This window comes from Dermacentor silvarum, chromosome 7, assembly GCF_013339745.2.
Source record: "Dermacentor silvarum isolate Dsil-2018 chromosome 7, BIME_Dsil_1.4, whole genome shotgun sequence".
NCBI lineage: Eukaryota > Metazoa > Arthropoda > Arachnida > Ixodida > Ixodidae > Dermacentor > Dermacentor silvarum.
In genome coordinates, this window is record NC_051160.1 from 165,150,607 (window position 1) to 165,172,760 (window position 22,154).

General features: G+C 44.9%; 1 protein-coding gene across 1 annotated transcript in view; it reads right to left on the reverse strand.

Moving 5' to 3' along the window:
• The window catches only part of LOC119458664 (1-phosphatidylinositol 4,5-bisphosphate phosphodiesterase-like), a 134,629-nt gene that overhangs the window by 75,222 nt on the left and 37,253 nt on the right, over positions 1-22,154 (reverse strand). Inside the window, exons 9-13 of the mRNA XM_049671340.1 lie at positions 20,193-20,274; positions 17,380-17,480; positions 12,615-12,672; positions 9,236-9,555; positions 2,922-3,015 (exon numbers count right to left, since the gene is read on the reverse strand). Of these exons, the coding sequence (XP_049527297.1) occupies positions 2,922-3,015; positions 9,236-9,555; positions 12,615-12,672; positions 17,380-17,480; positions 20,193-20,274 (655 nt within the window). The remainder of the gene's footprint in view (positions 1-2,921; positions 3,016-9,235; positions 9,556-12,614; positions 12,673-17,379; positions 17,481-20,192; positions 20,275-22,154) is intronic.

The following is a 22,154-nucleotide window of genomic DNA, read 5'->3' on the forward strand; positions in this document are numbered from 1 at the left end:
TGTTCACGTGAACTTAGCATCTGAAATGCCGCCCAAAATATTTTGCTAGTCGAATTGAACATCGTACCACATGGGCGATGCGTATGCTGAATTCCTCTCCTCTCCCTTGCACTACTTTAGTGTTTGTCGAGTGCGTTGAGTGTACGCAGCGTGAGCGGAGTCACCCATGGTTTGCTGTCACCTGCACATTGTCAGCGCTGCTGCCCCGGACTACAATCGAGCTACCCTAGGCGATGCAGATGCCTGTGGCCAGTTCGGCGCAGCGATTTCGGCGGCCGCCTGTGTCCGGCTCGCTACCCTTGGCGCCTGGCAAAAGAGCTAGCAGTCACCAGCGGCTCTCACTGGCAGGGCGCGTCGGCGCAAGCGCCGCTTGCTCGCGCCGCTGATGACTGCTGGCACGGTGACTGCTGACGCTCGTGCCGACTTCTGTGTCACCGTTTCCGGAGTCCTGGGCTGGAGTCGTGTCATCGAATCTGCAGAGATGGTGCTGTGACCAACGGACGCCAGCGGTGAACCCCAGAGACAATGTCGGCTCGCATGTTGTGGATAACGTGTGTGGACATTTCCTCGACGTGGCCACTGTAGCATGCACTAACTTTTGTTCGCGCTGTTCGCGTTGATAGACCGTGTCACATGTTTCGCAGAAATATGTGTAGTGATTTAAGGTTGTGGGGGATGTGGGGATGCGCGACTCTCACGCGTCTCCCGTAATCCGGCTTCTCCGCGTGGCTAAGCGCCGGCGGTGGTCGTAGTGGTTGCGGCACATTGCGAGAGATGGCGCGAGGGTCACGATGCCAACGCCACCGAACGGCGGGGTGATTTGGGAGAAAAAGGTGGAAGGCGCTCGCTCTTCGGGTTGGGATCGGTGAGTGATGCGGACGTCCCTAGCGTGCGCCGATCCATGCTTCGCGAGACCATCTCGCGTGGCTAGGAGCGGGGCACCGGTATGGACGAACACGGATCGTTCGAACGCACCACCGTTCGCGTGACCGTACACGTGAACGACTAGGCGTTGGTGTCATAGAATGGGGCGAACATATTCGCTCGCTATCCGGTCGCGGTGAGTCGTTCCTTGATTTGTCGCGCACCCATGTGAATGTTCTATTGGTAGTAATTTGGCTAGTGTGTATTAGTGTATGAAAGGTGCAATAAATGTCCTTTTGATTGTTAGCACTACTGTGTTGTCGTTCCTTAGTCCCAAGAGCACATGTGTGAACAAGGTTTAACTGTAGCACTTCTTTGTAAGAAATGCTGAACTTGCATTTTTGCATAAAAATATCTGAATAATGCACTAAAAAAAAAGACAGATTCTAAAGATTAACCTGTTTCTTTTTTTGCAAGTAAAGAACCAACTTTTCTAGATTTGCCAACATCTGGGTTCTATGTCAAGGTTTTATGCAAATCCTGCAACTATTCGAACCGTTCACTTTGAAATTATTCAACTATAATTACTATTCACCTCGACTTTACTTCGAACCGAAAAATTTATATTCACACAAACCTAAAAAACACACATTATTGGTTAATACAGTCAAATCTCGATAATTCGAACTTGAAAGGGCCTGGAAATTTGTTCCAATTAACGGAAGCATATTGAATGTAATAATACTTATGTTCAGTGCTGTGTTAGGTGGCGCATGTGATTAGAGCTAGTATACAAGTGACATGTTCCAGAAGTGTGGCTTCACTGCACTGTGGCAAATGCTGCCATGAAACCAAACTTTTAGGCAAAGCTTTTACAACACTTTCACTACCATAAGGCAATATTTGCATTTAAACTGCACCCCAACTTAGAAATAAAAAAAAAAAATTGGTGCAGGTACACACGCCAAAATATGGTACTTACAATGGGAGATGGACGCAGCAGCCGGCGTGCAGTTAGATCAGAAGCACCGCTGTGCGAGTTGGTAAGCTGCTGAGAGCATAGTCGGCAGCATGCTATGTTTGAACTAATTGTCGCAAATGCTTACGCATTCGAATTACCGAGTGTTTTCGCTTACTGAAAAATACGAAATTTCTACAGGACCACAGCGTCAGTTCAAATAAACCGGAAGTTCGAATTAAACATGTTCAAATTAACGAGATTCCACTACACCATAAAATATAGTACAGTTAAACCTCAATACAACAGTCAGTAAAATCATCACTTTACCTCACTGTATTTTATTGTAATAAAATTTCACATTTTAGGCAAATAAGTACAGTTGCAATACATTTTTCTATGCAGAATGGGCTGTAAATATTTCCAAATTATTCGGTAATCGAAAAAAAAAAAAAATTGAATGACAAAAGAAAATCCATTTTGTTGAATTCGGGAGTCGGTGACCAAAGCTCGAATCCCCTCCGTAGCAACCCCCCCCCCCCCCACCCTCCTATTCAACGGCGCAATGCGTGAAATGAAAGCCACCATCCTTCTCGGCACACCCTCACATGTTTTTTTCTTGCACTAAGAGCATGTGGCGCACAATAGGAAAGCAAAATTTTTCACATTCCCCGGAGATTTCGTTATTGTAGGTTTCGACAGATAAGAATAAACAAATCAGAGCACCAGCCCTGCCAAGCAGCTACTGTGATATCGATGTTTCGTTTGATGATAGGTCAATTTGTATCAGTCATATTAATACGGAAACAGGGTATCAGCCTGAAGGATGACGGCAACGTGACGACCTTGCCTGGCAAAAGTGTCCAAGATGTTGGTGCTTGCAAATATAATTCATACTATAACCATGCCACCAGTGCTGGCAAAAATTCTCATTTAGAAGTTTCAAGAGTGCAGGGAACTGCAAGTCATTTGCGCATGCTGAAAACAACACAAGGCCACTTCAGTATTGTCAAGCATTTGGACAGAACTGCTTTCAGGTGCGTTAAATGTGCACCAGAGCAAGCCATGTTCAATTTATAATGCCCAGCTGTGCACATACCTTGAAGAGGATGTCTGTGCACATGGCCTTGCCATGTGTGATGATGGGCTCCTCGTCCTCGCCTTTGCCATCCCAGCAGTCAAGCTCCACACACCTGCACCACAGCAAGTGGTGGTTACTGAACATGGAATACACTCCTCCGTGGCAAGGCTCTTTCAGCATAAAGTTCATGGAAGGTAGGAAAACTCACTGTTCAGGTAGTCAATGTACAGTTGTCATCATTGCACACAAATCACACTGTTCTTGTTACCTACACACAAATATGCACGCAACTCGCGAGCAGGGAACGCTGCAAATGTGCTATGCTAAAGAGCAAATACAGTAAAACCTCGATAATTCGAACTCGGTTAATTCGAAATTTTGGTTAATTCGAAGAATTTGAGCGGTCCCGTCATTCTCAATGCAAATTCTACCGGATAATTTGAATGGCCTGCGCGGCTCTATTCGGATAATTCGAAGTTTCTGGCTAGTAGCAACGTGCGGCGGTTAGGTTAGGGCGCTCTGTACAGTCGCCAACCGATTTTCCGAGCTCGTGGGGACTGAAAAATAGTCCGGAAAACTCGTTCGGCCGAAAAAAAGAAGTCATTAGTGCGGCTTAAAAAAAATCTTTAATAATGCCCTGCCTCATACCACGCTTGGAGAGGATCGACTTGCTTGGATTTGCGCAGCAATGACGTCGTCTCCGTGTACAGTCGACACGAACGCCACCGCGTTGGCAATCTCCGCCAACGGAGTTCGCCATGGAGATCCAAGAAACGAGCTTCGCACCGCTTAGCTCTCGCGAAGGTACAGGAGGTAGCGCCGATCACCGAGACATGGGTCTCCGAGACACCTGCTCGGTGTACACGCCACGTTCAAAATAGCAACCGAAACTTGAGAGAAAAAAAAAAAAAAAAACTCACTGAAATAACACGCGTGGTGTCAGCGCGCACGAGCGAGCGCGGCCGCCGCAGCCCGCAGCGAGCGAAGGTTCGTGCGGTCTATCGCTGCAACGGAAACTGAGCGGCGAGAGCACAGCCCATACGAAAGGTCAGAGCCGTCTGGAGATCGTTTTCAAGATACGCTGCGCGCGAGAAACCGCTCCGGCGCTAAGTACGCAGTTGTTAGAAGAGTAGAAGTCGCCCCCCCCCCCCCCCCTCCCCGGCCTTTCGCACGAGGGAGGAAGTCGCCTCTGTCGTGCGTTCGCTCTCCATGAAAGCGCGCGTCCCCCGCGCGCTGTCACTCGCACATACGGCGGGCGCGCGGCGATGATTTTATCGCCCTTGGACTTTGTATGGATCCTCAGGGCGGCGACGCCGACGGCGAAAATCCGCTTGAAGTGTCCATATAATTGCTGTCGCAATAAAAAATTAAAAAAAAAATCCCACAATAAATGGTTACAACGACGGCATCGCCTCCGAGACTGGAGGATTGCGCGAGCTCTCTATTGATAGCGCGCGTTCTAATCTTGGAGGCTATACAGCGAGCCACTGGAATTCAAGCCAGTGCAAAAACCAACATGGCGGCCTCCAAGATTGGGTAGCGCGGCTAGGAAAGAGCTATTTAGTCCGCAAAATCGAACTTTGGGGTCTCAATTCGTCCGAAAAATTGGGTGCGAAAATGCATGAACTCAATGGGAACCCTGATGGTGCATTTTTGAAGTCCGGAATATCCAGCAAGTCCAAATTTTTGGAGTCAAGCACCACCACGCCCGCTTTCGCGGCAGTTATCGATTCCGTGAACATCGTCCGCAACTTTGTTGAGTGCAGTGCGGGTGATATTTGTATGCTACGTTTTTTGAGCCAGCTGGAGAGCATGGCACTAGGGGCGGCGAACCAGCGCGTCAAGTAATCCCGCATCGGTGATTACATTGAGTAATTTTTTTCGGACATGGAAAATAAAGGTGATTTTTTTTTGCGGCAAGTTCTTGCTTGTTTTCTTTTTTTTATTATTCATTTCGGTTAATTCGAAAATCCGCTTAATTCGAAGAATTTTCGCGGTCCGGCGACCTTCGAATTATCGAGGTTTTACTGTACGGTGCTAACATCCAACAGAAATGAAGCGGCGGAGTCATATGTGAATGACAGCAACAATCGGAACACTTCGTGACATGTTTCGTGCCTGTTGGTGCCCTTAAAGCCGTTATTCTTGCATTTACCACCACGCATAACCCAGATTGGGAAGGATTAGGAGCGAGGATCAACGGCGAATATCTAAGCAACCTTCGGTTTGCAGATGACATTGTCCTATTCAGCAACAACGGAGACGAATTACAACAAATGATTGAGGACCTTAATCGAGAATGTGTAAGAATTGGGTTGAAGATGAATATGCAGAAAACAAAGATAATGTTCAATGGCCTGGCAAGGGAACAAGAATTCAGGATCGCCAGTCAGCCTCTAGAGTCTGTAAAGGAGTACGTTTATCTAGGTCAATTACTCACAGGGGACCCTGATCATGAGAAAGAAATTTACAGAAGAATAAAATTGGGTTGCAGTGCATACGGGAGGCATTGACAAATCCTGACTGGGAGCTTACCCCTGTCGTTGAAAAGAAAAGTGTACAATCATTGCATTCTATCGGTGCTAACATATGGGGCAGAAACTTGGAGGTTAACAAAGAAGCTCGAGAACAAGTTAAGGACCGCACAAAGAGCGATGGAACGAAAAATGTTAGGAGTAACGTTAAGAGACAGGAAGAGAGCGGTGTGGATCAGAGAACAAACGGGGATAGCCGATATTCTAGTTGACAATAAGCGGAAGAAATGGAGCTGGGCAGGCCATGTAATGCATAGGATGGATAACCGGTGGACCATTAGGGTTACAGAATGGATACCAAGAGAAGGGAAGTGCAGTTGAGGATGGCAAAAAACCAGGTGGGATGATGAAGTTAGGAAATTTGCAGGCGCAAGTTGGAATAGGCTAACGCAAGATAGGGGTAATTGGAGATCGCAGGGAGAGGCCTTCGTCCTGCAGTGGACACAAATATAGGCTGATGATGATGATGATAACCCAGCGTTAGCCACATGCCTTCATAACTGCATAGTCGCCATCCATGATCGCGTCGATAGCCCCCACGGTTTTGTCCAGAGCGGTTGCAGCAAACAGTAGTTTCGTTTTTATGGGTACACACGTCAACTGCATGCCTTCATCGCCATCCATGATTGCGTCGATAGCAGCCATGGTTTCTTACGAAGCAGTTGCGGAAAAAAAGCAGTGTTCTGACTTGGTGTGCACATCAGTCGTGTGCTTTCAAAGCTGCTTAGTCACAGTGTACGTGTTTTAATGGTACGAAAAAAAAATCCTCCCAAAAAATTCAGTGCCATTCCACTCTGTGAAGGTGGATGACAAGCGAAGCTGTGTATGTGGTGATTGACCGTTGCTCTGGTGAAACGTTCCAAGTTTGCGGGATCGGGGCCACATGGACGGTTCACATTTCTTTCCGCCTTGCGGTCCTGGCGGGCAGCACGCTTACACTTAGCGTCTGCGACCCGCGCATTGTCGGTGGTCTCCTTCGGCCACCGTGATGTGTGCTCACGCAGAACCTACACACGATATAGGAGAGACTATAACGTCTTTTTTTTAAAGACAGATACCCCAATCGCAGTGCACGTACTAGTGCTGACGCGCTCACGTGGCCGGCAGGGTGAGCTACGTCACGTAATGAAGCAAACATCAGTTCCTGCGAAAGGTGCGGTGTGGTGCAGAAGTTTTTTACGATCCTGAAGTTTAAAAACGCCGCCATCCCGACATTTTCATACGACACCACAAGGTGGCGCGACGCGTCTGAAATTGTTCATCTACTTCCGGTCTATCTATCTACTTCCATTGCCGGATGTTATCTCTTGGAACCTAGCTTATAATTGACAGCACTAAACATGAAAATACGAGAAACCCATACAGGCCACTCTAACTAAACAACAAACAAAGCTAGGAATACATTGTACTGTCCTTTTTGCCTATCTTAGTCCTCAACCTTCACCGCAGTCTGACCACCCTAGCCTCTCTGGCTGCGTCGCTGCATGAAGGGAATGTTCTTACTTTCTGTATGGCCCGTGTTGCCTCAAAGACTGGGCTTGGTTGCGTCTCGTCCCTGGTCGGTACTCCTGATGATCCTGTAAACGTTGTCGCCTGTGTAGCAGCCGGACAATCCACCTGTCTACAGTGCCTGTGTCCCAGTCGCCGTCGATGACGTGGCAGCGAAGCCCGGCAGGTTAGGCCTAGCGGCAGTTTCGGCCGCCGCTTCCGTCCTATGCCTTGCTCAAGTGATGACGAGGCACCCCAGGGACTGTCTTGTGTGAAGCTGCTGGCCTGCCTTCGAAGGGGGTTGCTACTGGAATGCCCAGAACTACCGTGAGAGGCTGCAGCAAGTCCAAAGAGCCTCACTCGAACGTCGCCGAAGTTGACGGCCACGCCTCGGAATGCAAGCATCACGGCCTCTGGAGCCAAACACCCGCTGCTCCCGTCGCCAGTATGGTGCTGGCGAGACAACCTTCTTCGACCGGAGCCACACAGACAAAGCCAGCTGCTTTTCTCCCGATCATGGCTCGGGTCACGCGCCTCGAGAGCTCGTGCCGTTTGGAACGCTCCGCACTCTTTGTTGTCGTCATTCTCCTTTATCTGCCTGCTCCTTACTCATGACACCATGATCGTATCAACAGCGGCCGTGGTTTTGTCCCAGCGGTTGTGGCAAACAGTGATTTCATTATGACTTGGTGCAAAACTGTCGAGGGTGAAGAGCACGGACTATATCGTGACGGATGGACGATCTGCTGGCGACCAGCTCACTGGCGAAAAAATAATTGGGATGTGTGCATAAAAGTGAAAAGCGTGTCTCAGATGAAGACACGCACCACGGCCATGCTGTGAAGGAAGTCACAAGGCCTTCTCCAATGGGAGAGCCAATCAGTCACGAGATGACAAGAATTGCAGCTTCCGCACTGCTTTTGTGCGAAATAGAAATAGGATTTGCTCCTTCATTCGGTAAATAAAAGTGTGTTGACCTAGTAAGGATTTGTTTATTGTTTTCTTGATATTCTTGATAATTCGACATTCGGTTAATTCGGACATTTTTTTTCAGTCCTATGAAATCCGAATTAACGAGGTTTTACTGTATGCAGAAAGAAAAAAGAAGAAAATGAAAAAGCAACGCGAGACCCCAAAGAGAGAAAGAAAATGTGGTGAGGATGCAGGTCAGGGGTTGACAAGGCCTTCGAGAAGAGCAGACGCATCTCCAGCTGCTGCTCTGGAGACAGTGGTGGGCGGCTCAGAAGACCTGGCCCGAGAAGGGGACCCACTGCCAATGCACTGACATGCCTTCCCTCAAAGTACTGCGAAGGTGCATTGCGGTACCTGGGCAGGTTCCTGCTGTCAGTCTGGGCCCTGTCCTTTCCCACAGAGGCCAGCCTAGGCAAAACCTGCCCCCTCTCATCGAGCCCCCATCCTGTGCTACGGCAGTCACCTAACCGTCAGCTGACTTACTTATTTGTTTGTGCGCTTTTTTTATTTTTTGCAGAAGCATGAAAAGGAGAAAGGACCATTGCATGCCATACCGTGTGTTCACAGGCTTTCTCACAATATATACAAAGTCGCCAGCCGACATCAAGATAGTTTAGTGTTCCTTCGCTCCTTGCAAACTTTCAAAACTATGCAATGTAACAAAAATCATAAATGCACGCATTGTTCCACTAATAGTTAATAGTTAATAGCATTGTTCCACTAATAATTAGCTGTGAAAAGATATATATATACAGTGGACATACCAGGCAATGTTTTGATGGCAGAGCAAGACAGCACAAATACAATGCAAAAATATAGCTATGGCAGCCATTCAGCCATTCATTGTAACAAATGTGCACGCATTCCACTGTTTAGCAGTACCAGGTTCCTGAAATCTGAAAAAACTAAATGAGAAAAAGAAATTGCAAAGGCATACTGCATTGCAAAAGCAAAAGATAAGTATGTCAGTGCAGCATCATTTAGCCTATCAAACCAAGAGACATTTATTCTGGATAAACACCTGTACCTGCAGTGCTACTTGTGTGCATGCATTTCAATCTTAGTTTTTTCATCAGACTATAAATGGCTGGTGCTTCTTCCAACAAAGTAAATTTGGCAGTCAGCGCCAGTCCTATTGTAGTCGCTTTCTTGTCTTTGTACCATTGCGCTGCTTCAATTTACATTCAACATTTGCAATGAGGCATACTATTCGTGCACGGAAGTCACAGAACTCATTCATTAGTTTTATTTCTAAATTTTTTTTTCTACATCCTTCTGTACCTCTCTCCTGACTGCTCTCCCAAGATAAGCAAATGTCACAACATCAGAAGCACGAACCTGCATCCTGCTAGGAGCACCTGCCGGTACATCTCCACGGAGGACTTGCCTCCAAACTGCCTCCCCGTGAGGTAAGTGTTGTGTGAGGAGTTGATGTAGTAGTGAGACAGTGGCTGGTCCATCTCCATGTACATGTCGAGCCGGTCGAGAAAGACGGGCGCATTCTCGTCCGACATGAGGTAGCGCACCAGGCCCCCCTGGCTGAGCCGACCCTCCCGCACATTGTCGGGGTTGGCCTCGTGGGCCGTGACAATCTCCCGTGCCCGCCGCTCGTCGTAGAATGGGTGCAGGATCTCGTTTAGTCGTGGGTCGCGTTGCTTCTGCATGGACAAAGGCATACCAGAGCGTTGCAGGCTGCACTGCCTGCACTTCTGGCATCTCAGACACTGAGAATGTCTACAAAAGTGGATAACTAAACAAACTTCACCCTTTGATTTGATGTGTGCACAGCTGCTGATTCAGCCAAACACTGAAGACATAAATAAGAAGCACGAGATATGGCCAGCTTTCAACTGAGTGCTAATGTTCTTCCATGAAAGACGTGTGTGCGGGGATTAGCTAAATTTGTAGCTCACCATTATGCCACCTATACTACTTTAACTGAGAACAAGACGAAAAAAAAAAACACATTATGTTCAATTACCAGTCAAATGTGCATCATCATGCTGTCTGTAAACAAATAGCTTACACGACACCGTTTGCACTTCCATAACAGCAAGTGGTGGTGCATTGACAAATTGTGCAGAATTTGCCTGTCAAATTCTGGAGTCACGTCAATCAAGTCAAGGACAAGGGTGCTGTACTATCTGAATCGGCACAGACAGTGCATGGTCAGACCATGGAGGCCATAAAATGCAAGTGCGAAAGGTGGAACAATGCCATGGGCTAGGTCCAGCTTCATTCTACGGTTATGGAGGGACTGCAGTCAGTTTCACATCTGCTCTAAATATGTTACCAAGAAATTAGGTCGTTCGTGATAGGCATACTGTTATCGAGGGCGGCCCTAACTTTTGCCCAAATGGGAACAACGAACAATACTAATTTTTGCTCCCACTTTGTTCCCCTTTGCCGCGTTGGTCGGGCCCACCTCTGTCGGTACAAGGTTCGTCTGGGTCGACAGAACCCTTCAAAATGATAACACGATGCGGACAGAGCGAACAACAACAAGAGCAGCGCGTAATTCGTAAAGTGCAAAAGCATGTGCGAAGATCGGACCGATTAGCCTCTGATAGGCACACAGATCCTGTTGGATACGGGGCAACGATCTTCGCACCGCTTCAACAGCCGTCTATGTAACCTGCATGCGTGATCTCGAGACCAATCACTGATGAGCCACCCGTACGAACATACATATTAGCGGCAAACATTCCATGGAGGCTTGCCGCCCATTACAACATCGGCCAGTGGCTAATTTTCGTCATGGCCACAATACTTAGGCCATTAGGCCTAACCGGCACTGCCTCATCGTACGTCGGCGGCTAAAGTTACGGTTTGGCGCTGAATCGATGCAGATCTATTCGCAACAGCCATGCAATATTCAGAAAGCTGACAAACTACATCGCAAATGAAAGCGAGTGCACAGGATGGCAACAGAGTTGTGCACACTGTACATCTTGACTTTCTATGTACCTGTAGGTTACTGGCAGCTTGCTACATTCTTGTTATGCAATGCTAGGAGACTCCCAAGCATGTGCAGCACCACATTTTCTTGCCCAAAATTTGTAACCATTACATTTCGTAGAAATTTTTTTTTTATATTCGATATAGTCCACCCCTGTTACAATACAACTCCATACAACATACTTTTGGATTAACAGACTATTTCTCTCACTTACATAGGTGTCCCTATATTAACAATGCAACCAATTCCGCTTTTAACGGACCTGGCTATAATGAACTATTGGCTACAAAAGACAACATTTAGGGTAAATTTTGTCTATATGGTGTAAATGCAACATACTTTGCTACGATGGTGCAATCATGCGGCAGTGTGCTACAAGCAACTATTTTGTGTCGATTGCAGAATTTGCGAAAATGCATTTTTTCTTAAGTCACGAATGCACTAGCAACAAGCTTCCTGCAACGTTGTGTCACGCAATGCCCTACTGGCGGAGAGTTTTCGTGTCAACCATGCAAGCGGACCACCACCACCATGCGCAAAATGCAGCATTTTGCAAACACTCAATTTCTCAGAACGACAGAAAGCTGAGCTAGTTGGTAAGGAGTCATAATGCAAAAAGGTAAGGCATGCAGACACGGACACAAGAGAAGTGGACAACACGAACGCCACATTCTTGTTGTCCACTTCTGTTCTCTTGTGTCCGTGTCTGTACGCCTTACCTTTTTGCATTATGACTCCATTTCTTATCACATCGATTGACACAGAAACTAAGATATGCTACTAATCACGGCGCCCAGACTGCGAGGCACGTGATGCAGCCAAGCCGTCGTGCATGCAGTGCAGTGGGGACCAGACGCAGGCTCCAAGTTGAACTTGCCTTGTATCGTGGCTCTTGTTCATGCTACACATTTGAGAGTGGTCAGTGCTTGTTGCGAAAGATAAAATTAAGAAGTTGCTTTATATTACCGGCGAATGTTTTCTGTGAAGAACAAACTGTAGCCCTTGTTTTTGTCGGTGGTGACGGCACAGTAGCGCTGGCCAGCAGACTCTCTGTCGCTCTGTGGATGTATCTATGCTCTAGTACAAGGATACCACCATTTGTCCGCAACCAGCGTCCGGAAAACAGCGGACATGAAGATGCTGTGTAGCATGGTTGTATGATTACCGTGCAAACCCATTTATCGATAATGAGTTATATTAATTTAGGTGTTTTTATCATTTTTGCGTTCACTTATCGGTTAAACTGTGGTATATGCAAAAGTTTCACCATTTAACAGCATACCACGACGCTAATTTTGGATAGAACGGACTTTGGATGTAACGGGCCTTTTTGCTGGATTATCAGTTCATTGTAACAAGCACAGCATGTATTCGATTTGACATACGGCTTTTTTTTTCTTCATTTGATGTGATATACGATTCAAAATCTACTAGTATTTGGTATTCGCACACCTATTAGTGAAGGGCCATAAGTAAGGCATTACATGAAGGGTGAAACTATCACAAAGCCATCACAGTGGTATCTGCCATGTTGAAAGCATTAAATTCAGGAACATCTGCATGCAGGTAAACAAGGCAGATTCAGTTTACAAATTCTAGATTGCAATTTGAAAAGTTTATGCTGAACACTCGGAAATTACAGGTAATTTAGCCGACTAGTATCAAGCCCTTTTCTGAATATCTTTACAGTTAGGCAAATGCAGAAAAGACATATAGATATAACACTATCCAAATTATGTACAGAGCAACATGACTTACTTCATTGAGAAATGTGATCAACTGCTTCAGGCTGATGTAATCTGTCTTGCCTTCCGTTCTGCAAATGTAAAAGGAGATAAAGAAGTCAATACATATACAGCGACAGGAAAGTTGCTTGGGTGTGTGTGCGCTTTACTTGTTTCCCTACAACAATTAGTTGTCTTGAAGACCCCAAATATGACACAGCAATTTCACTAGGAAATAATAGTCACAATGTTATTAAAAGGACACCAAAAAGAAACACTAAGTCCGTTTACGACTGATAAAGTATTCCTTGAAAACTCTATTGTACTTAATTTTTTGGTAATAGGTTAATTATTACAAGATAAAGTCAAAGTTACATTTTTGAGGGACAGAGAAAGAGAGAGATAGGCCGGTGGTTAGCCAGTGTAGGCTGGCTGGCTACCCTGACATCAGTGTTACATCACAGATTTCAAAATATATATATATTTTTCTGTATTTGAGCCATGTTGGCACATTTAAAATTCCCGAAACTTGCCCTGTTTAGACTTTGGCTCCTTTAGAACACAATGTAGTCCATTTTTATTTTTACGAATAAAGAATTAACACGGCCAATATAAATGACATCACAGCAAGCTGGTCCGGGAACTTCAGCGCAGTGTCACCACCGGTCTTTTCTTGCTTACCAAGCATTTTCTCGTGGTAAGATTAATCTTCTCGGTAAGGGTAAATTACTATAATACCGGTGCAACCAATCTTCTCTTTAGTGTCCCTTTAAAGAACCTTTCTTTCTGCACAACTGCTGATGGCATAAAGAGCATGCGATATTTCAAAGTCTGAGCTAATGTGCACTACAGGTGCTTGTTTTGCAGATGAAAGGAGCATACATTTCAACACCGGTGAGCTGAAGAAGTCACAAACTGCTATTACAAGGCATCAGAAAGAAATGCTAAAACAACACACAAGCCAGATTTGTATTCGTTGTGCAAAAGACACTTCACAGCCTGCCAGACATTGGATATCACAAAGCAGTATACAGTCGAGTTCCGCAAGAACAAAATTCACAGGACACGCGAAAACTTTCGTTGTTGCAGAACTTCGTTGACGCAAAATTAGTATGTATATACATACGCCAAACGGCACCTAACTCAACGCGCGTGCCCGGCCCATCGCGAAACACTCATTTTGCGGCACATGCACCGTCGCAATGAAGAGGTTTTAATTATCACAATTTCATTGTATATTTATGACAACGTCGGCAAGCTTGTGCTTACCAGAAGTTTTATTTCCAGAAGTTGGTCATCGGGGATTTCTTACACTTCATGGCAAGCAAAGGAGTTGCGCGAGTCTCACAGTCTGTTAAAAGAGCCATTGCAATGTCATTGTCGTGGGCCGTGATAACTTTTAAAATGACGTCAAAAGGATCCATTACTTTCAAAGCAATCGCCGGAGTCAATGTGTCGAGCAGGTTGCCATTTTCCCCAGACGACGAGACGTTGGCATCATGTTGACAACAGTGGCTGCGGTGCGGCCGCCGTATCTTAAAAGCAATCTGCGATGGGCACAAAGTGCGCGCCCACGTGGGCCTCATCTTTAAAGCGATCTGCCATGTGGGCGAAGCTCAACTAGTGCCGGTAGAGTCGTGTGCACTGTGCTTTCGACGTTTAGTTGGCGTTGAAGCGAGAGACAGCACGAAGGTCAATTCGCTCGCTCGGTCAACACCGAGTTTCCACGGTCATCGAGCGAGATGTGTTCATGTTTACCTGTGCGCGTGTGACACCGTCCTTGGTAATTTAGTTAGTAAGCGAATGTTTACAAGTTTATACGGCCGATAAAACTACTATCCTTAGTTCGTATAGCTGTCTACTAATCTGCTATCGCAATTGATGTTTCGCCTTGCGGGGGAAACTGCGAAATGTTTTCCTTCCACTTTCTGCCTCGGCGATCATGTGCCTTCTCCTTGAGAGAGAGAAATTTATGCTTCTTCGTTGGCGTAGCAATTTCGACCGGACACAGAAAACAGCAGCGATTGTGGTGATCCCCTGCAGTCCCGCGCAGGCACGTGATGACCACGCGTGGCTGTGGATTGCAGTGGCTTAAATCGGTACTTTAAATTTGATTTTGTTTGTGAAAACCTCGTTCAAGCGGCGTTCAAGCGGACATACAATCGTCACAGCTTTGAAGGGCCTTCTAATTTGACTACTCGGCAGTTCAAATTTCAATTCAGTCCCAATTTCGTTCTCAAAAAGTTCGTTTAAGCAGAAATACCAAATAAAACGCCCTCGTTATGAAGAGACTTTTTTTGTATTACTTTCTATGGCCAGCTGACGGGGAATCGGAAAATTTTTGTTGTGACAGAAATTTCGGTGTAGCGGCGTTCATTTTAGGGGGATTCGACTGTAATAAAATTTCACAAACAAAACTGTACATACCATATAGATTGGGCACGAAACTGTACAGAAAGACACAAAGGACAAATGGAAACGTGTGGGAATAAATAGCAAAGTGCTTGATTCCTGTCTTTTGTATGTACATGTGTGTGTGTACACATAGCGTTCAGTGCCCAATCTACTATGTGTCAAAGCATCCACTCATAGAACAAGTTCAAGTTGCGAGTAACTGCATCATTGCTTGAGCAGGGAACAAGGGTGAATTTATGCATGATAATGAAGGAAAAAAAGCCACTATGTGCACATGCTGGAAGAACTGACAGGCAAACACTGCAACATAAAAGCCACACACACAACAAAACATATACCGTCATATCCCAAGGGATAGCCCACCTAAAATCTAGAGAAAATTGGGTGAAAACAGGGAGTGGGCTAACTTTCGGTATACAATCAAGAAAAGTTGGGGAAAAAAAACATTGTAGCCAAAGGTTGTGAAGGTTTTTTTATATGCCCTTGTTCAGTCTTCCTCAAAACCCTTCAAAAGAACAGTCACTATCACTACCAAACAAAATGTCAAGTTTGGGGGCACCTGCCGTGGTTGCTTAGAGGCTATGGTGTTGGGCTGCCAAGCACGAGGTTGTGGGATTAAATCCTGGCCACGGCAGCCGCGTTTCAATGGGGGCGAAATGCAAAAACACCCATGTACCTAGATTTAGGTGCACGTTAAAGAACTCCAGGTGGTCCAAATTATTCAAGAGTCCCCCACTACGCCATGCCTCGTAATCAGATCGTGGTTTTGGCACCTAAAACTACATAATTTTTTTCAAGTTTGGGGATTGTTCTGCATTGTTCGCTTATCTCCTGTGGCACCTAGCTTCTGCAAAGGTCACCACTGCAGAAAAGGGGGATGAATGACTGTTCTTCCCAGTCAGCATTGTTCCTTTTCTGTAGCAGTAGCTAACTGATCGGTGAAGCCCATGGGCTAACACCTATGGGCTTTCTATGGGTGTTATTGGAAAAAATAACAAATCATGCTGTAAACAAGGGCAGGTTTTCTTTCGCAGGTGGGGCATTTATTGGGATATTATGGTACTGTCAAACTTCCAATATAACACATCTCGATTTAGTTAAATTTGCGATATAATTAACTTTTCTCAATTTCCCATTCTTAGTCTCATTCAACACCATGCATTTACTTCAACTTAGTGAAGTAATTTTGTTCAATAGTCAGGACTGAATGAAGTTTAGAAACATCACATGCATGCAGCTGGATCCCTCGTTACAAGCAATAGAAGAGCAGATCACCTGACAGTGATTCCATCATTTGCATGCATCCTTTAACGTGCAAGCGCTACAATTTGATAAACAGTGATCAATAAGCAGATGACAGAATGCACTGCTTCACCATCTGTCATGGAAGCCACCCTGGGCAAGCCCCATCTGTGCTTGCAGTCACATGAAAATGCTAACAAACATGCCAGTGGCCAGTTGGAACAGGAAAGCACCAACCAGAAGTGTGAAAGGTCAATTTGTCATCCACTTCACAGTAGCCAAAGCTACAAAGGAAACCCACACGGGTCTCTCAGAAAATTAAGCTTTGCAGTGGAATAAAAATTCGTCCTGGTCCAGTGACTGAATCCGGTACCAATGCCTTTCCGAGCCAGTCACTCTGCCATCTGAGCTAACCAGGAAGCTAGCAGATTGCAGAGCGAAGGTGAATTAATTGACAACTTGAAGCACAGGGACACTGAATATGATAAATCAGTTTAGTGGAAGCAGGAAGAACCATGAAAGAAAAAAAAACTTGTCTTCCAGCCTACTCCCCATTGCGGGCTTCCGCAGAACTGATTTGCAATAACCAACCAGAAGTGAGCTTACGAGCACCTAGCGATGAGAAAAGGAATAAGTTTTGCTGTGGTGTCACAACATTGTGTCATCATTACTATCATGAACTACAGTATGGTGATCTTCGCTTTGATACTAAACAGCCAGCCTACTTTTGGCAGGCCATGATGAGGACGATACATGTTGGTGCATGTGATGGTGGTGTGCTATGCACATAGGCGTGCTATGCCATAGTGCAGCGTCCTTTGATGTGATGGTGGTTGCTAGCTGCAGGTGTGGTCTATGAGAAAACAATGCTCTCAAACCACCCACTACAACATGCACCATTGCTTTTGATAGTGTAATTATCTGCCCAGCTTCTTGGGGGATTCTGTTAGTAAATGCTTCCTGTCAAGATGCTACATCAGGAGTGTTCTTGGAACCTGTGCAGTAGCTTTTACTGTATAAAAATCTCGACTTCACAAAGTGAGCAATTCAATGAAGACAAATTTTTCTGTGCCCATTTCTTTGGGGACGCGAATTTCACCATTCCTGCAAGATTTTTTGTCCCAGAGAAATTTCAAACTCACATGGAATTGAAAAGCTCCTCAATGTCGTTGCGGGGACAGACCCTTTGGTACAACTCTTGAAACTTCTCGAGGGTGAACTCCTTCGGTTCGATGACGTCATTCTGCAACCGTTGAGTACAAGTAAGTCACCAAAGGTGGCACTTAGTCTAGCCCTCACTAATATGTAAAAAATGTTGGCTGACCCTAATAAACCAATACAGAGTTGCGGCTTCAGATGTACAGGCCGAGCAGTGCACAAAAAAAAAAAAACGGACAAAGACGGGACAAGTGAAATGTCCCTTCTCTGTCGGTGCCTCTTTGTGTGCTGCTCAGCCTATACTTTTGAAATAAACGAACTAGCCCAAAACAGTGTTTTAATGAGGTTGCAGCTTTTCTACGAAGACCACCTTAAGCCCAAGTAATGGAACAAGTCTGGAACCATCTGTGACATAAGGCCACCTCGCATCGACAAGAGAAGCACATATTATCTCTTATTTTTACGCTTCGTTGTACGAACCTATAAAAAAATTACGGCACAACATTATTTTTATTTGAAGAACGCTAGCAAAATAGGCATGCGTACACAAAGACATGTACATAACACAATCATAGTCCATCATGCAAAAAGGCTATTTCTTTTTTCTCACAACGCTAGAGAAGGCACGCTTACATAGCTATCTCCAATCTTTCTAATATAAAATGCCTCTATGTAATTTCTCTCCCCTTCTTAGTTTTTCCTTTCCGTAGGAACTTTTTCTGCTCTAACATGGGAGTGCATGCATACTTATTGCAATGGCCCACTGAATGGCTTCCGTAACCATTTTTCACGTTACTGCAGTGCTGACATGCTCAATCATTAAAACACTGTCCCGTTTGCCCTATAAATATTTTATGTGTATATATATATATATATATACACAATGTATATACATATATATATGTGTATGTATATATATTGTGTGTATATATATATTGTCACGTAGTAGTGACAATATATATACTTTTCAACAGCTTAGCGGTATTTGCTATATCACGCTGCGCATGCAATCTGTGAACCTAGTTTTATGATTAGTGGTGCACTGGGGCCTATTATGCTCTTTCATTCGACTGCACAATGTAGATAGCTCCTAAGGGGCACTGAAAAGCAAATTCACATTATGTAGGTTGGATACATTCTTTAAGTTGTGCAATAACTTGAGCACACACAGCACCACGTGCATTGGTCTCTTGCCTTTTTGTTTGTGTACAGGTATGAAACTGATCTGTTTTTCGTTCAGCAAGATGGTTCAACATACCGATACCGAAGTGATGACAGAATGGGGAAAACCTGCTTCCATTAACCATGCAGTCTGATTTTAAAAACTTTGCTCAATCCCATGTTTGCATAACTTCTTCGGTGCTGTCTTAATACATGTCGCCGCTATGCCCCTCAACCTAGAGTGTGTGGCATTTGTATGCTTTACTACACAACACGACTGTATTGCAGTGAAGCTAGTTTTAATAACTGAGCAGCGAAACTGACTTTAGGAAACCAGCAGCCATTGTGCAATACAGACATCTTTCCTGCTAAAAAATAAGGTGTGTGTTTCATTTCTACTTTGCTCTTACACTAGTTTTCTGCATTGTACGCATAGAAAGCGGGTGTGCATTTGATTCGGGGGCGAGTTAGAATCGGGCAAATACTGCTAAATGAATCAGCAATGTGTTCTGGCATATTTTTTGCCTCTCGTTTAATTCGACCCGCCAGATAATTCTATCAATTTCTTCAATCCTGCCAGGATATAATTAATGAAAATACACTGTACTTACCACCGAAAGAGTGGAGATGCATGCTTCTATGATCAATGGCTACACTGCACCACTCGTGCTTCTGACCAAAACGTACATGGCAGAGTAGAAGCACAAAGGTGCATAAATAATATGTCATTGACATTCTGTTACATCTATAAGTTATAGTTGTAATATGAATAAGTTATTTCATATTAAGCATTGCAGATTAAAATAAAAAAGCACTAGCTCTCCCGCAATCGAGAGTAGATGTAAACATGAAATGGCTACCATATGGCATCTTTTGCTGCCTATGGTGCTGCCTTCAACCGTTTTTCTTCTTCCAACAGTGCAGCGTTCTCAGCATCTGTCACTGCTTTTTCTTCTTGTCACAGACCGCTCAAGACTTACGGACCGTTGGCATTCAAAAGAGCACAGGGAACCCTATCTCAGAGCCAAAAGATGACAATCAATTGTACGGTGCCCTCTATCGGCCTTTAGAACGTCGCTATTGGAAATGAAAAATAAAACTTCAGCGTACTAGAAGTTACAGCTTGAGTGATATTGTGAACAAACATTAGGAAGAAATTGGAAGCAACATTTTTTGTAACTTGTTTGGGAAGCAACTAGCGTGTGTATAATGTGGTCCTGTATAAAGAGTTGAGGGCCAGAGACCGCATTTTCTTAACTTTTGACTGGTTGCCCGGGAGATCTCGCTTTGCTCTCGCAACGATGCCCAGATGTTCTCGTTTTGAGTGCCCGGATAACGGCTCTGGCTTTTGGCTCAAGGTCACTTGAAGGTCGCCGACATGAGGAGCTAAAAGCATTTCATGTTTAAAAAGAACTGCCCTGCAGAACACGTGGAATGAGAGTTCTTTGACTGCATTGACTTCCATAGCTTCTGCAGCATTGTTTGTTAAGCATGAAATGTTGTATAGTGATGTGAAATCTTGTGAAAGCATCCCTTAAGTGGCCATCCAGAAGAAACGCCCCTGATCATGTGCAGCACTGTGTCTGAGATCAAATGGCTACAGTTTTCTTCCAAAGACAAAAAATGTCAGGCATACCTTGCCACTAGGGAGTCCGACGTCGCCAATGCATTGGTACACGAGCTTCTCAGTCTTGCCTGATGCAAATGTCTGCGCTATCCTGCAGCCCCACAAGCAGGGCGTGGAAAAAATCTCAGAGTGAGCCATAAACGCCTATTGAAGAATGCTTTGCATCTTTGAAAAACCTTGTAATCTCCCACATAAATAATGGCTATAAAACATTGCGCACTCTAATCAGTGAATCACAAAAAATGAAGAATGTGAAACATCTCACAACTCCACTGTAACATACTGTAACATGGGCCTATAGCACTGCCCACAAACACCCGTCAGCAGCTCAGCCACAGTGAAGCAAAAGAAACAGCTAGAAAGCAGGATCAACATGAATCTGAAACAATTGAATAATTTCATGACGTGACTTAGTACACTACTTCTGCCACAGTGGACGCTGGAACTGTTGTCTCTAGTACACTTCAAGGACAACTACGGTTCAAAGTGCACTCAGTAAAACCTTGATAGTTCCATCTCGGTTTACAGTCAATGGCCGATTTTTCAAACTTCCTGGGGACTGTTGAAACATTAAAAAAAAAAAAACAACTAATGCATGGCTTTAACTGCCCTCAAGGGCTCAAATTGCCACAGCCATGTCCAAAATAGTTTTGAAGAGCTGTCAGTACAATTATTAGGCGTCTCGGTGCTCATACTGTGACAGGAGACGGTTGGTCCGCACGTGTGTAATTAAGGAACATGTTTCATGTCTCAACACAGCTCCCGGCCCCTTTGCACTCTTAGTACGCTTCACCGCAATACATTGCATTTGCTTGGCTACGTAACAAAATTGTATAGCGGCGAAGCTCGCTTCCGGAAACCATCACTATGAAACACTTCAGGCGTCTCGGCATTCATACTTTGACAGTACAGGGACAGGGCGCGTGTATAATTAAGGAACAAATTTTATGTCCTGTTCCCATGACAGTGGCCCCTTTGCACTCTTGATATGCTTCACCGCAATACTTGCATATGCTTTATCGCGTAACGCCGCTGTATTACGGCGAAACAAAGCAGCTGGGCCTAACGACAGCACAAGAAACTACTACAGCTGTCAGCAGATCGATGTGCAAGAGCGCTGGTTCGAGGCGGCAAGATAATCAAAAATGCATTGGTGGTGGCTTCAATTAATGCCATTTAAGACCTGTAGTTACAGCAAAAAAATCAGGATGGCGAAGGGTTTTAACGTACAACATTTCAGGCGTCCTTATGCACTGGCTCTATGGGGTATTTGGCGGTGCTGTGAAGGTGTTCGAATTATCAGGCATGTCCGAAAAATTCATCGCTGACTGCACTTGAGATAAATTTCTCCACTGCTGCTGTGTTGTCTGCGTATGATTCCCAACCAAATTTGCCTCTGCACTGATAAATTTAAGTGACCACTGTAAGATGAGGGAATGCAACGCAAGATGAGGGAACATTACAAAATGGGGCGTATCAAATGAGAACATAATACATAGGAGTCAATGGGCATAAGGTCGGGAGCGTGAATATGTGATGTAGTAGCCGAGAAAATGCAACTGCGAGGAACCTATCAATGTTGTTCCACTGTACTATGCCAAGCAAACCCGCATCAATGATTACTTTCAGAGTTCTGCTAAACAGAAAATAAACGTTACATGGCTGTGTCATGCAGTTTCGCTTTATTTTTGGGAGGCTCTTTCTACTTTTCTGGTAATTTGAAAATCTGCTTAATTTGAATATTTTTTGCAGTCCGGCTGACTTTGAATTAACAAAGGTTTGCTGTAGTTTTCTTTTTATTGTTTATTTATTTTCAATACTGCCAGTCCCGCGTAAGACCAAAGCAGGCAACAGTCAATATTAACAGAACGCCCTCCGAAACAATAAGTTCATTACCCCTCCACTTTTTCTTACTGCAACCAACTGGCTTAACCCTCATGATGAATAGATGTTTTCACGAGGGTGCTTCCG